General features: G+C 32.2%; 1 protein-coding gene and 1 pseudogene across 1 annotated transcript; both read right to left on the reverse strand.

The window, feature by feature from the left end:
* Window positions 1-1,733: 1,733 nt before the first annotated feature.
* LOC115964466 lies at window positions 1,734-2,471 on the reverse strand (annotated as a pseudogene).
* Window positions 2,472-8,729: 6,258 nt separating this feature from the next.
* LOC115965359 (UDP-glycosyltransferase 83A1-like) lies at window positions 8,730-11,125 on the reverse strand. Its single transcript, XM_031084559.1, has 3 exons — window positions 10,729-11,125; window positions 9,970-10,466; window positions 8,730-9,768 (listed from the first exon to the last, which is right to left on the reverse strand). The coding sequence occupies exons 2-3, from the start codon at window positions 10,439-10,441 to the stop codon at window positions 8,885-8,887; spliced, it is 1,356 nt and encodes a 451-aa protein (XP_030940419.1). The 5' UTR covers window positions 10,442-10,466; window positions 10,729-11,125; the 3' UTR covers window positions 8,730-8,884.
* Between the last annotated feature and the right edge of the window lie 4,922 nt (window positions 11,126-16,047).

Below are 16,047 nucleotides of genomic sequence, written 5' to 3' on the forward strand. Positions count from 1 at the left end.
TTTTTTGTGTGTTTCCCATGTACTGTTTACGGAACCCGCAAGTACAGATTTTAGCAAATTTTTCTTTAGAACTGGGTTCCACAACACTATTCATACATTTAAAAATTATTTTGTTATAGTGTTTTCAGTTTTCAGTAATAAGCAGTATCTAAACAGATCCTTAAATTAAAGTAATTGGACATGAAGGTGATTGGGTAGTTGGGAATCCAAAATTTCTTGGGTTTTGTTGGGGACAGTGAATTCCAGTGCAAGAAAAATAACAAAATATTTTTTCAAGATTCATCCATATTATAACTGTTAGGCGAGCCTTTAATAAGAATCATAGGTAAACTAAATAAAAAGAATAAAAATTACTTTAAATTATATATGACTGAGTGCATATTATATGCACCCAAGAAAACATCATCTTGAGGTCATAGTTAATTTGATTTCTACATTTTGGTAGTAGTCAATTTGGTTAATATTATTTTCAACTTACAATAAAATGGGTTTCTATCATTAACTGACTAACGGAAAATATTTACGTAACAAATGGTGTGTATTGTAAGCACACGGGTGACTAATAAAATAATGAAAATTTTTAATTACTTCTTAAAAAAAGCCACATCATCAATTTTAAAAATGAAAAAAAAATTAAACATCAGAAAGATCAGAGAAAAACGGAAAAAAAAAAAAGAAGAAGGATGAGTGCTTTTTAAAATTTTTTTCCATTTTAAATCATAATTTTCCTGCACTTTCTTGTTAGCCAAACACAGCAACCTGAAAACACTAAATAAGCTCAACCTAGAAAATTCAGTACCTTGTAATCAATACTAGTACCTAAACCCACAACATAGAAGACATTTGCTTAGGCACTCACACCAACCCAAAACCCAAAATCTTTTCCTCACTAACTCTGATTCCCACTAGAAGGAATCAATCCTCTTTTCACTTCCTTCAAGTGGGATTGTGCGTTTTAGTTGTGTTATAGTAGGGGTACACCACTTTGTGTTGCTGAATTCATATTCAAAGGTTTTGTGGGTGATAATGATAAGTTTTGATTGTGAGATAATGAATGAATTTCCTGGGATGAGTTTTACTTTTGCATTTCTGGGTTTCTGTGTTTGGCTAACAAGAAAGTGTAAGAAAAACTTGATATTTTTTAATAATAAAAAAACTCATCCCTTCTTCCCATTTTTTTTTAATTTGCTGATGTCAATAAAATTGCCGATGGGGCTTTTTAAAAAGCAGTAATTAAATTATTATTATTATTATTTTATTAACCATGTGCCAATAATGCAGTTTGTAAAAATATTGTAAAATAGTTTGTGTCTGTAGCACTATTCTTTTTTGTTAATAAGTTAACGGTAAAGATCAATTTGATTGTAAGTTAAAAATAATATAGACCAAATTGACGGCTACCAAAATCTAAGGATCAAATCGACTATAACCCCAAAATATAAGAACCAAAATCATGTTTTTTTTTTTTTTTGCCTTTTATATAAAGATCAAGTCTCTATAAACAACTAAATATTTATATATGAACTTGGATTAAAGAACATTGCGATGCATGAAAATATATAAATAATATGTAAAGGCTCGTTGCTATTCATAATGCCAACTTTGCAAGCCATTATGGCAATTCAAATCTTTAAACACTTGCTCACGTCTTCATTTTTTAGCAATAAGCTTGAGTGAAATTGCATACTTCGATAGCCATAGAAACAATAAAACATAAACACTCTAAAAACATCTTAATGCTTTATTTGTTCAATAAAGCTTTCAAAATTCTTAAAAGAACATCTACCTTCACTAACACTCTTTTTAGCCTTTTCCTTCAACTTTAGTGCCTTTGTCTTTATAACATCATCAGAGAGCAATGCTTTTATCTTTGTGTTGATTTCGTGCCTTGTGAAAATCCCATTTTCATCCGGGTTCAACCCTAAACCAACCTTCCAAACATCACATACGTAACTCTTATTTTGGAATTGGTCTGTAAAGTAAGGCCAACATAGAAATGGGACTCCCATGCTTATACCCTCCAAGGTTGAATTCCATCCACAATGGCTTATAAATCATGCAGTAGAAGGGTGAGATAGCCCAATCAACAATCTTTCCATGATCAGCTATTCTCTTTCTAATCCCATCTAGGAATTCCGAGAGTGCTTCATTGGTGATATCAGATCGAATAACCCACAAAAAGGAGGACCTATAAGTTCAAGTCCAAGTGCTAGTTCATCAAATTGTTGTTGGTTGAAAATTGAGGTGCTGCCATAGGAAACATAAATGACCGAACCCACAGGTTGTTTATCAAGCCAACTTAGGCAAGTTGAATCATCAGGCCAAAAGCTTCCAATTTGACAGCCCAATTGACTGCTTGAAAGTAATGGACCAACAAGTATGATCTCAGGAACTAAATTTAAGGCCAACGAGTCTAGTTCATAGAATGAGTTGCAGAGAAGCCAGTTGCATAGTTTGACAGAATGATTCATCCTGAAAGCATATTGAAAAAAAATGTTTTGCATCCTTGATTCTCCTGGGAAGCTCCATGGAAACTCTGAGCTTTTCCATGCAGGGATTTCCTTTGACAGCCAAATCAAGTCATTTTTTATTGGAGCTCCTACAGGGTCATCAAATTCTTTTTACTAAAACCAAACAAGTACCATATCATGTATCAACTGTTTAATTTAAAAGTAACCTTCATGGAACTTTAACTTCTTTCCATTTTTTGTTTTCATCATTTAAAATAAAATTTTAACCATGAAATGAAATTTCTTCATTTCAAGTGAAATGGAGAGACTAGAGGTGTCAAGTAGCTTTGGGATCTGGAGTGTAAAGGCCAGGGTTGTTGGTCCAGCAGGCCTAAATGCAGCACTTTTAATTCCCATCTTCTCAGCAACTTCAAATGCCCACACAACTGATATCCCAGCAATGGCACAACTAATCCGATCATCTTAAGATTTGTTACTTTTCTCAATCAAGTCCTTGAAATGACCTGGCATAACTTCTTGAAAACTATTTATCTGTTTAAGAGCATCAGTTCGATCATCCCCAAGTTCTAGACCATCTGGGAGTGAGACTAGCCTTATCAGGCTGTTCACCGGCATTGTTGTTGTTAATCTTGCAATTATGAACTCAGTGCTAACAAATGTGACCTTGATCCCTTGATTAGCAATCTGGTGAGACAACTTCATAAGTGGCGCAACATGGCCCTGTGCTGGAAATGATACGACTAGCACATGTGATTGGCTGCCCATGACAAATTCTACGCTATATTGCCACAAAAATTATAACATCACAAATTCAAAATTCCTAAATCTGCAAAATAACACATCGAAGTCATATTCCAATTAAATCATGAACAATATCTCATGTAAATCTCCAACACATAGCTAGAATATGGATAGCATGACGCTCTAAGAATGCCAAAAAAAAAAAAAAAAAACTTTTTTGTTTTTTAGAAGAGCTCCAATAATTCACAAGAAGTCGAATACTGACAGGCTTTAGAATGGTCTCATAGTTTGAAGGTAGTAAAAAACAAGGAAATAAAACAATATATTATGAGCAAAAAGCATGATAATTGGTAATTCACACACTTGATCTTAGCTAGAAGGCCGAGAAAGGCATTGGTAATCACACACTATTGTTACAAAAGGATAATTGTAAAATTTCCGATTTGATAATAAAACAGGAACATGAAGAGAATGACCCCAGGGTAAGAATTGAAAGAACAATTTATCAATGTAATAACATGTAGCAAATCAAGACAATCATCGTAATTAATATCCACATATATTTTTGATAATTTGATAGGTAGGGGTGAGGGATTCGAATGGCAAAAAGACAATAATCTTAATACACAATAAGGATATATATATATATATATATATATATATATAAAGAAAAAAAAAAAAGAAATCAAATATAGGGTAAAACTCAAATATAGTACTTTAGGTTCTCAATTAAATCCAAACAATTGGTTGTTTTGAATTTAATTTTTCTTAGAAAAGATAACACTAGTTGTGTTTTACCCATATATGTAATTGAAACTTTGACCATCTAATTTCATAAATAAATGTATTGAATCAGGTAAAAAGCAGAACAAAATAACTCTAGTTCGTGAAAGGGTTGGTGTGAAATCATACAAGAAGTCAACTGAAGATCCAGCAAAATATCAGACAGCAGTTATGATCTCTGTGTGTGACAATCAGATAGTGTGAATTAACTGTTAAGGCCTTAAGACTTTAAAGTCAAAAGCTCAAAGGAGCTAAAATTTGGAGAGAGATAGAAGGTTTAGTTGGATTTTTATAGCTCTTTCTGGCAAATGTGAAATTGGATGCAGCAAGACAAGGTGCATGCCTTGCAGGGTTCTAAAGAATTTGATCTCTAGTCTTAAATTAATATCCATTGACTATTCCATCAAATTAGGCCCGGAACAATAATTGGAGCTGAATTTCTAATCTTAAATTAAAGGAATTGGACATGAAGGTGATTGGGTATTTGGTAAACCAAAATTTCTTGGGTTTTGCTAGGGACATAGAATTCCTGTGCAGGCCCAATAACAAAAAATATTTTCAAGATTCATCCATATTACTATTACGCGTGCCTTTAATAAGAATCATAGACTAGGAAGTATGGTCACAATTACATGTATGGTTATGGGTACGTATATGACATGACAAGTTTTGAAAACTTAGGACACAGGTGCGATGAAGATACCTATATTAATTATGGAGTAATTACAATAAACCTATTGTAATTTGACCTTAATTTACATTGCCTACCCGAGATTTAAAAATTGTCACATTGTCTCTTGTAACCCACCTTTAATAAAAATAGGTGTAAGTATGTATATTTGTTTCACTTTTATGTCTCTTTCCAAAAAAAAAAAAAGAGACCTAAAAGTTGGGGTTTTGTAAAAATTAAGAAAACCCAACTTTGAAGCAACTGCATCTTTGAAAAAGCATTCCACAATCACATAGATCTATAAGAAAAATTTTACAGAAAAGAAGATCAAAGAAAATTCAAATGGGCTTACTATAGACTTTAAGCTTACTACAATTTAGTTGGGCTTGTGATCATATTCAAAGAAACTCCTTTTGACAACTTTCTTATTACTAAGGAATTTCGTCGGACACATCATAGGCACCAAATTCAATAAATCTCAATTACAAGTCTTTTGCAGTGGTAGGAAAAAAAAAAATCTACATAGATAATAGTATATTTACCCCTGTTTTTGTATTGGAGCCCAGCGTTGTTGAAATCGACTTTGGAATTAGAATTATCTTTCTTCTTAGTAGTTCTTCTATCTTTGACTTGTACTTGCCGAAAAGCAACGACAGTGAAGCTAGTGGTAGCGATGAGGAGTGAGGATCATCTTTGGATTTGGTTTGTCCGGTAAGAGCATTCACAATAAGACTTTTAAAAGCTAAAAAGTCAAATTTTAGCACCCCATTCCTCAAAAAACACCCTAAAACGAAGATGCTATTTTTATAAATTTTGGCATATGAGCTACAGTAGACTGCCATAGATAGCAACCTACTGTAGCTCAAATCTTATAACAAGAAATATTATTATATTCCTTAGATAAGTGGCATTGCTTTTAATGTTTGTAGAGGTAGTTTATTATTATTATTTTAATAAGTTTTTTATATTATTTTAAATGAAGTGATAAAAAAAAAATAAAACTTTTGATGTTGGATGTATTGTAAAATAAGGTGTTAAAATTGACAAAATGACTTTTTGAGATGCTAAATGCTAAAAATTTTGAAAGCTTTGATTGGAATGCTCTAAAAGAGGGAAAAGTAGAAGAATTTTTGGTGGGCCAAGAGTTTTCTCACCGCCAAAAACTGGTTATTTTTAATGGGATTTACTAACGGTGCCCTTAGGGCACACGTTAGTAAACTATTTTAGGAATTTTTTTATGAAAAAAACGACAAAGTAATTAACTGGTATGATAGTTTTTTCAATTTCTCATAAAAAATTTCCAAAAATGGATGGTATTAATTAGACCATTTTTTAAATAATCTCGGGGCACCGAAGAATAGTTTTTAGTATAGGCAGGGACTGAACTCCAGATCTCTTATACACCATTAGAGATTTTACGAGTTGAGCTAATTAGAACCCAAATTAAATTCGTGAGTATAATAGAAGCCATTTTGCTTGAGCCATTTAATTTACAATTTTACCTCAATTATATCATTATTTCTATTTTTTTTCATCATGTTGTTCAGCGTCAGTTTGTGCTCTTTTTTTTTAATTTATTTTTTGCATTGTTTTTAAAAATATATATAATAACAAAAATTTAAAATAGTATAATATGTGTAATGTGTTAATTTTTATAAGATGTAATTTTATTAATTTTAACTGATAATAAATAATACTCCCTCCGTCCCATTTTCTTGTCTTCTATTCCATTTTGAGATGTCCCAAAATATTGTCCTGTTTTCTAAAAATAAAAGTTATTAATTTACTAATGTTCCTATTATACCCCTATTAATTTACTAATTCAATTTTTTGATAAATTTTTTTAAGGTAGTTTTGAAAACTTATATATTTTTAAAAGGTAGACAAAACAATAAATAATATTTTCTTAAAAAGTTTAACATTTCAAACAGGACAAAAAAAGTGGGACGGAGGGAGTAATTTTCTTATTTACTGTAATAAGTAAATTTATATAAGTTATATTTTTTATTCTCTCACTTTTCTCTTCAACCAAATACAAAATTTTTTTATCTCTATACTTTTCTATCCTCCCAACTAAATATATATGAGAGAAAACTAAATATTTTCTATCATTCAACTTTTTTTTATTTCTTCCCCCGTTTTCTTTGAAAAGGTGACCTTTGAACACCATTTATGGGGTTCGAAGTTTGAATTTTAGTGTGTGTGCCCAAACATATTAAAGACCATTATGCGAGTCCCTTGCTCATATGTGAATTTAAAAAAAAAAAAAAAAAAAAAAAAAAGAAAAAAAAAAAAAAAGACGCGTGAGTGATAAAAAAGAAGTGGTTGACAGCTAGCCACTCAAAAGTCCAATTGAAAGTAAAAAGAAGGTCAGCCACACAACTCTAAAAAAAGAAAGAAAGAAATTTTTTGAAAACAATAATTGAGAGAGAAGGTAAAAAAAAATAAAAAAATAAAAAAAATAAACACAACATGAGAAAGAGGGAAAGATTGAAGATGGAGATGCAAGGTTATAAATCTCTCTCTTTTTTCATTTTTTATTATTATTATTTTATTTTATTTGACATAGGCTGTATCTCCAACATGTCTTCAACGTGTCCAATAATTTCTTAAAAGAAAAAAGGGACTGGGACACATAGTACCTGTTGGTTTGGACGTTTTACTATGTTTCAGCGTTTGCGTTTTGGGCATGGGACTTACGTTACAGTTGCACGCAGTAAACGTGTCCTTCTTCTCTTTTTTTTTTTCTTTTTTTTTTTTTTGTTTTGTTTTGTTTTCATGCGTTTCAGGAGTAATGCGGCTACTATTCATGAACAGTAGCCACAAATGTTGACTTTTCCACAGTGAACAGTGCATCCGTGCACTGTTTACGAATCCACAAATTTCACTTTTCAGCAATTTTTTCATTAAAAATGGATCCCACGGTACTATTCACACATTTAAAAAAATATTTTGCTACAGTATTTTTAGTTTAAGTTTTCAGTTTTAGCAAAATTAAACTCAATCCAAACAGACCCATTTGCAGCATGTCCCGTACGTGTCTAACACAAGCAATACAGGCAACGCTTCCCAGATCATAATTACTAAATAAAAATTCAATAAAATAGATTTTAAAGACTAAAAGAATAAAAACTAGACTCAAGTGCAAATTACGTTCTAAAGTTTGAGGATAATTGTTTTTTACACTTAAAATTTTAAGATTTGAATTTTACCCTTTTAAAGTTCTATTATGTTTGCATTAACAACCCATCCATCCATATTTTCCATTAAATATCACATAAACTTGTTACGCTTGTTTATTTTATCCAATAAAATGATGCTGCATCATCTTTAAACTAGATATTTGCATCTAAACAGGTTTGGATCGAAAATCCTCCCTATTTTCTTGCCGAGAAATTATTGATTGATGTAGACTCTACTGATTAATGCTGATAGTATCAACTTTTATTTTTTTCAAAAAGTTTTTATAAAAAACTAAGGCTAAATTGAAAACAACACCCCTAAAATTTGGATTTGTTTGGATTTTACACTATAAAGTTTTAGAATTTAGATTTTACCTTATGAAGTCTTATTCCATTTGTATTAGCGATTTGTTTATCCATATTTTCCATTAAGTGCCACATAAGCTTACCAAGTGTTTAGTTTATTCAACAAAATAATTCCATGTCATTTTATATATTTTTTAGGCTACAAAAGAATTGTTGCAATTAACTCAAAAGTTTTTTCTGAGATGCAATTTACTCGTATGTAGTAGAAATGGTTGGGAATGAGATCCCCGTCCCAAACTTTCCTTGTTTCCATCCCTGCAACTCATTGTTGCATGCTAAGTTGCTAACTCAGAAGTGTTTTTTTGGCAAAAAGATAGAAATGTTAAATATAGTTTGTGAATTGTGGTTAAGCTAGCATTTCCACTTGTGTACTTTAGAAGCACTAATGTTTGCTAAATTTTAGTCATAATTGATAATTTGCCACTTTGAAGCACTTTTGCTTACCAAAAAAGAACAGAAAAAGGGGAAGTAAAATATTCAATAAGCATGTTAATTAAGCTTAGACAGAATTATGGCTAATTGCAATTCATGATGCCAACTTTGCAAGCCATTATGGCAATTCAAATCTTTAAACACCTGTTCACATCTTCATTTTTTAGCAATAAACTTAAATGAAATTGCATACTTCGATAGACATAGAAACAATAAAACATAAACACTCTAAAAACATCTTAATGCTTTATTTTTTCAATAAAGCTTTCAAAATTTTTAAAAGAAGATCCACCTTCGGTAACACTCTTTTTAGCCATCTCCTTCAGCTTCAACGCACTTGTTTTTATACCATCATCAAAGAGCAATGTTTTTATCTTTGTGTTGATTTCATGCCTGGTGATAATCCCATTTTCATCTGGGTTCAACCCTAAACCAACCTTCCAAACATCACATATGTAACTCTTATTTTGGAATTGATCTGTAAAGTAAGGCCAACATAGAAATGGGACTCCCATGCTTATACCATCCAAGGTTGAATTCCATCCACAATGGCTTAGAAAACATGCAGTAGAAGGGTGAGCTAGCACGTGCTCTTGAGGAGCCCAATTAACAATCATTCCACGATCAGCTATTCTTGTTCTAAACCCATCCAGGAATTCAGAAAGTGCTTCATTGATGATATCTGACCGAAAAACCCACAAAAATGGTAGGCCTATGTTTTCGAGTCCAAGTGCAAGTTCATCCAATTGTTGTTGGTTGAATTTTGATGTGCTGCCAAAGGAAGCATAAATGACTGAATCCACAGGTTGTTTATCAAGCCAACTTAGGCAAGTTGAATCCTCAGGCCAAAAGCTTCCAATATGACTGCCTGATTGATTGGCCAAAAGTAATGGGCCAATAGGCATGATTTCAGGAATTAAATTTAAGGCCAATGAGTCAAGTTCATAGAATGAGTTGGAGAGAAGCCAGTTGCATTGTTTGATAAAATGGTTCATCCTGAAAAGATGTCCAAATAAAACTTCTTGACGCTTTGACTCTCCAGGGCAGCTCCATGGCAACTTTGTGCTTGTCCATGCAGCGATTTCCTTTGACAGCCAAATCAACTCATTTTTTAATGGAGTCCCTACAGGGTCAAATTATTTTTATCAAAACCAAACAAGTATCATATAATATATCAATTTTTTAATATAAAAATGACATCCATATGAACTTTATCCCCTTTTCCATTTTTCTTTTCATTTAAAATAAAATCTTAACCACGAAATGGAGACTTAGAGGTGTTAATTGACATAGGGTCATTGGCAAAATAGTAGTTAATTATTACCTCGAGTATCTATAATTCCATCCTGAATAAGCTTTGGGATACTTAGTATGATGGCCAAGGTTGCTGGTCCAGCAGGCCAAAGTACAGCCATTTTAATCCCCATCTTCTCAGCTACTTCGAGTGCCGGCACAACCATTCCATCAGTAATGACACAACTGATATGCTCATCATCAGACTCGTTAATTTTCTCAATCAAGTCCTTGAAATGACCTGGCAAAACTTCAAGAAAACTATTGATCAGCTTAATTTTATCATTTCGATCATCGCCGGGTTCTAGACCATCTGGGAATGAGACTAGCCTTATTGGGCTCTTCATTGGCATTGTAGTTTTTAATCTTTCGTGTATGAACTCAGGGCTAACAATTGTGACCTTTATCCCATGATCAACAATCTGGTGAGAAAACTTCATAAGTGGGGCAACATGGCCCTGTGCTGGATATGGTATGACTAGCACATGCGGTTGGCTACCCATGACCCCAAATTCTAAATTCTGAAGTCTGCAAAATAACAATTCTTAACCAAAATATCTAGTAACTACCAATGGAGACAACTGAAAAGTATGATAAGCAGTGAAGCACATACTACTATAATAAGATAATTGTAAGATTATTTTGGTAAATAATAAAACTAGGAAATCAAAAGCACCAAATAAATGCAATTCAAACTCTAAAAATCTAACTCAATAAACAAATGTATCAAATCTGGGAAAATCAGAGCAAAACAACTATAGTCCATAGTGTGGCAGGTGTGAAAACATACAATTCGACTAAAACTCCTGCAAAATATCAGACGGCATCTATGATCGGTGACTGTGTGAGTAAGCTCGGTAAGGCCTTAAAACTCTTGTAAGTCGAAAGCTCAAACCGGCTAAAATTTGAAGAGAGGAAAAGAGTGTTTTAGGCTCTCACAGGCGTGCTTGGGAGCTAATGGTTTGATTTTTAGAGCTCTTTATAGCGAATGTGAAATCAAATGTCATCAAAAGGTGCATGCCTTGAAGGGTTCTTGAGAATTTGGTGAAGGAAAATATATTCAAATGAAAGAAATAAGAGCTTGTTCAGAGGATTCAAGTATGCTATTGGCTGGTAGAAATTTCCTTTATTTCTAATCTTAAATTAAGAGCCGCCGGTCAAATCAAGCCCAGATAAAAGGACTTTGTACACTGGAAGGCTCAGTCTATTGTCGTTGATTAATAATTCTACAAGGACTTTATGGATAATTGAAATTATTTCCTTGTTTACTTTTAACAATATGTTCTTATTAACAATATCTTTGTGTAAGCGTTCAATGTCAATAAGTAAACATGTAAAAAATAAGTATGTATCAGTTCTCTTATTGAACTCTAAATTGTTAAGTCCCTACTCATCATCAAAACCATCCATACTTGCAATATCATCCTCTAAAGTTGGTTCAGCCCACTCTTCATCTAAATCTATGTTTGGAGGAGGAACATTGCTTGGACCAGGTACATTTGTGTTTGGCTGAGGTGTATTAGTGTTTGAATGGATGAGATGTATTAGTGTTTAGATGAGATGTATCAGTGGTTGGAACAGTGTTAGGCTCATATGGCACTGTGTGAGGTGGAGAAGACTCACCAAAAATGTCATCAGCAAAGTCTTCTCCTTCCAGACCTTCATTCAACTAATCAAACTCCTTTTCCAGACCATCACCCCCTGTAGCAGCTCCTGTACCACCCCCTACAGCAGCCCTTGCACCAGCTCCTACACCAACCCCTCCACCATCAGGAACTTCAACTACAAGTGGAGCATTACCACTCTCCACATATAGTATGATGGTGTCTCTTGGCCCTCCCTAATTAGGCTATCACATGGGCACCACAACTTGATTATCTTGTATGAGCCTCAAGTCTTGCTCCAAGTTGCCCCTAGGACCTAAATAATGAACTTTACACGGTTCATCAATCCTCAATTCCTCACATATACCTTTTATTTCAAAATAACTAAGCTTATCAAGATCCCTGTACACTATTTCAACTTTCCCACCAAAGTATTCTAAACTAGGGTTCCACAGAAAAGTACTCTCATAATGTACCTCTAATTTCACTTCCTCATCATCCATTTGCAATAACAAATTACCATTTGACACGTATACAATTAACAATTAAAGAATTGTAAACAACAAAAGAGTAAACACTTGCATGTTTCTATTTTGCTTTTGGGATGCAACACACACAGAGGGACCACATTTTCTGCTTTACTTTTGATTCTGTTGTACTAAATAGCACATGCAAACACTAAAATTTAAACCCAATAGAAACTTGGGTCCACTGTGAGACACAATGACCACAACAGATAAAATGCCCATAAACAAACACAAATCCAAAGAACAGGTGGTCACATTTTTCATAAACATCAACAAATACAACCAATATTCTCATTCCAATACATGTAACATTGACCATTGATTGATTACTCAAAAAACAATAAAACAACCACAAGCCCAAAGTAAAAACCCAAATAGTGACTAATTTCTTATCAGGATTTTAGTCCCTCGAACAACCCGTTGCTCATCTAGGTTTACACTTGCAACACTATGTCAATATCAGATGCAGAATGGGGAATCTACAGGGATTTTCGTGTTTCTAGGGCTCGTGAGGAAAAGAGAGTGAGTTTGTGTACTTCAATTTGTATTATGTTCTAATTTAGAATAAAAATGTGTTTTTCTAACGTCTGAGGGTGAGGTGGGTAGTCGGGGGGGGGGGGGTAACGGATTGAAGTACAGGTGGGCAAAGTATAAAGTTTTAAACCACGGATAAGCAAAGCATAAACGGGCCAAATCTCAGATGAGTTTACTGTAATTATCTCTTGTAATTTAAAATTATGCACAAAATATAAGCTTATAGATCATATAGTAAATAATATCCAATTGACACAAAATTTAACATGTGTATTAAGAGTGTAAAGAACATACAATTCAACGGTTAGATTTTCAAAATATATTGTAATATTTATTTTATTGAGTGAGTTAGTAGCCTTAAGCTACAACCAATGTTATAGCTAAACTTTATTCTTTTTTTGATAATTCCATAGTTGGGGGTAGAGGTTTCTAATTTTGGATATCTTCATTTGAAACACTAAGAAGTACAGTTGAATTACAAGACTCTTGGCAAAAAAAGAAAAGAAAAGATACATTACTGTAATATATTGTAATATTTATTTTATTGAGTGAGTTTATAGCCTTAAGTTATAACCAATGTTGTAGCTAAACTTTGTTCTTTGTTTGATAATTCAATAGTTAGGGGTAGAGGATTCTAATTTTGGATATCTTCATTTGAAACACTAAGAAGTACAGTTGAATTACAAGACTTTCGAGGAAAAAAAAAAAAAAAAAGATACATTACTTTAGGTTCTCAATCAAATTCAAACACTTGGTTGTTTTGAATTAAATTTTTCTTAGAAAAGATGACACTAGTTGTGTTTTACCCATATACGTGATTCAAACTTTGACCATCAAATTTCATAAATAAATGTATTAAATAAGGTAAAAACAGAACAAGTAACTCTAGTTCACGAAGGGGTTGGTATGAAAACATACAGGAAGTCGAACTGAAGATCCATAAAAAATTAGACAGGCAGCTATGATCTATGTGTGTGACAGTGTGTATAAGGCCTTAAAACTTTAAAGTGAAAAGCTCAAAGGAACTAAAAATTGAAGAGTAATAGCTGGTTTAGTTTGCTTTTTATAACTCATTCTTCCAAATGTGAAATTGGATGTGACAATTTAAGGTGCATGCCTTGCAGGGTTCTCAAGAATTTGATCTCTAGTCTTTATTTATTTATTTATCTATAGTCTTGAATTAATGTCCATGGACTATTCCATCAATTTAGGCCCTGAAAAATAATTGGAGCGGGATTTATGATTTAAATTAAAGTAATTGGACATGAAGGTTAAAGTGTAAACATGTATATTTGTTTCATTTTTATGTATCTCAAAAAAAGAAAAAACAAATAAGACTTAAAAGTTGAGGTTTTGTAAAAATTTAAAAAAAAAAAAAAAAAACCCAACTTTTTTGATGAGATAAAAAATAAAAATAAAAATAAAAAGCCCAACTTTGAAGCAACTGCATCTTTGAAAAAGCATTCCACAATCACATAGATCTATAAGAAAAGTTTTACAGAAAAGAAGATCAAAGAAAATTCAAATGGGCTCACTATAGACTTTAAGCTTACTACAATTTAGTTGGGCTTGTGATCATATTCAAAGAAACTCCTTATGACAACTTTCTTATTACTAAGGAATTTCGTTAGACACATCATAGGCACCAAATTCAATAAATCTCAATAACAAGTCTTTTGCAGGGATAGGAAATAAAAATCTACATAGATAATAGTAGATTTACCCCTGTTTTTGTCTTGGAGCCCAGCGTTGTTGAAATCGACTTTGGAATTAGAATTATCTTTCTTCTTAGTAGTTCTTCTGTCTTTGACTTGTACTTGCCGAAAAGCAGCAGCGGCGAAGCTGGTGGTAGCGGTGGAGGAGTGAGGATCATCTTTGGATTTGGTTTGTCCAGTAAAGGAGAAAAAGTAGGATAATTTTTGGCGGGCCAAGAGTTTTCTCACCACCAAAACCGATTATTTTTTAAATAATCTCACGGAGAATAGTGTTTTTCTTTATTAAAAAAAAAAAAAGAGAGTTTAAGTCTATGGCATTGAAAATTGGTGAGTATAATAGAAGCCATTTTGCTTGAGCCATTTAATTTAAAATTTTACCCTCAATTATAACATTATTATTATTATTTTCATCATGTTGTTCAACGTTAGTCTGTGCTCTTCTTTTTTTTCTTTTTAAATTTTTTTTTTTTTTTGCATTGTTTTAAAAAATATGTATAATAACAAAAATTTAAAATAGTATAATATGTGCAACGTGTTCGTTTTTATAAGACGTGGAGTAATTTCATTAATTTTAATTGATAATAAATAATATTTTTCTTATTTAATGTAATAAGTAAATTTATATAAGTTATATTTTTTATTCCCTCACTTTTCTCTTCAACTAAATACAAAAATTTTCGATCTCTCCGCTTTTCTATCATCCCAACTAATATACATATGAGAGAAAGCTAAATTTTTTCTGTCATTCAAAATTTTTTTTGTCTCTTCCCACATTTACTTTGAAAAAGTGACATTTGAACACTATTCATAGGGTTTGAAGTTTGAATTTTAAGGTGTGTTTGGATACTGTTTATTTTGCTGAAACTGAAAAATTATTGCTAAAAATACTGTAAATAAAAGTAAAAGTTAATTAAAATAGTACAGTGGAACTCATGAATAGTGCCAAAAAGTATTGTGGGGCTCATGAATAAGAGAAATTATAAGGTGCACATGGTGGACAAGTGACATGGTCCACCATTCCACTAAAAGACTCACAGTTGTTTAAAATTGCTGAGTTAATTTTTTTTTTAAACAAAAATTGATTACTGACTCAACAATTTTAAACAAGTAGGAGCTTTTTAGTGGAATGGTGGACAAGCGACATGGTGGTCCACCAGCGGACTGTATAATTTCTTCATAAATAGTGCCAAAAAGTACAATAAGGCCTATAAATAATACTATCTTCATCCCACTTTGTTTGTCCTCTATTCCATTTTAGGATGTCCCAAAATATTGTCCTATTTATAAAAATAAAAGTTATTAATTTAGTAATATTCCTATTATACTCCTATTTTATTTTCAAAACTATTTGAAAAAAAAAAAACCAGCAAATTCAATTTTTTGATAAATTTATTTAATGGTAGTTTTAGAAACTTATACATTTTTAAAAGATAGACAGGACAATAAACGATGTTCCCTTAAAAAAATTAACTTTTCCAATATGACAAAAAAAATGAAATAAAAAAAATAACAAAAATAAGCTAAATATTAGAATAATTTTAATTTTTAATTCTAATCCAATCACACGTTCAGTGCGTGTGCCCAAACATATCAAAGCCGCCCATTATGTGAGTGCCTTGCTCATATGTGAGTTTCAAAAAAAAAGACACGAGTGATAGAGAAGGAGTGGTTGACAGCTAGCCATCAAAAGTCCAATTGAAAGTAAAAAAAAGGGCGGTCAGCCACACAA

This window comes from Quercus lobata, chromosome 10 (genome assembly GCF_001633185.2).
Source record: "Quercus lobata isolate SW786 chromosome 10, ValleyOak3.0 Primary Assembly, whole genome shotgun sequence".
In the NCBI taxonomy this organism is placed as follows: domain Eukaryota; kingdom Viridiplantae; phylum Streptophyta; class Magnoliopsida; order Fagales; family Fagaceae; genus Quercus; species Quercus lobata.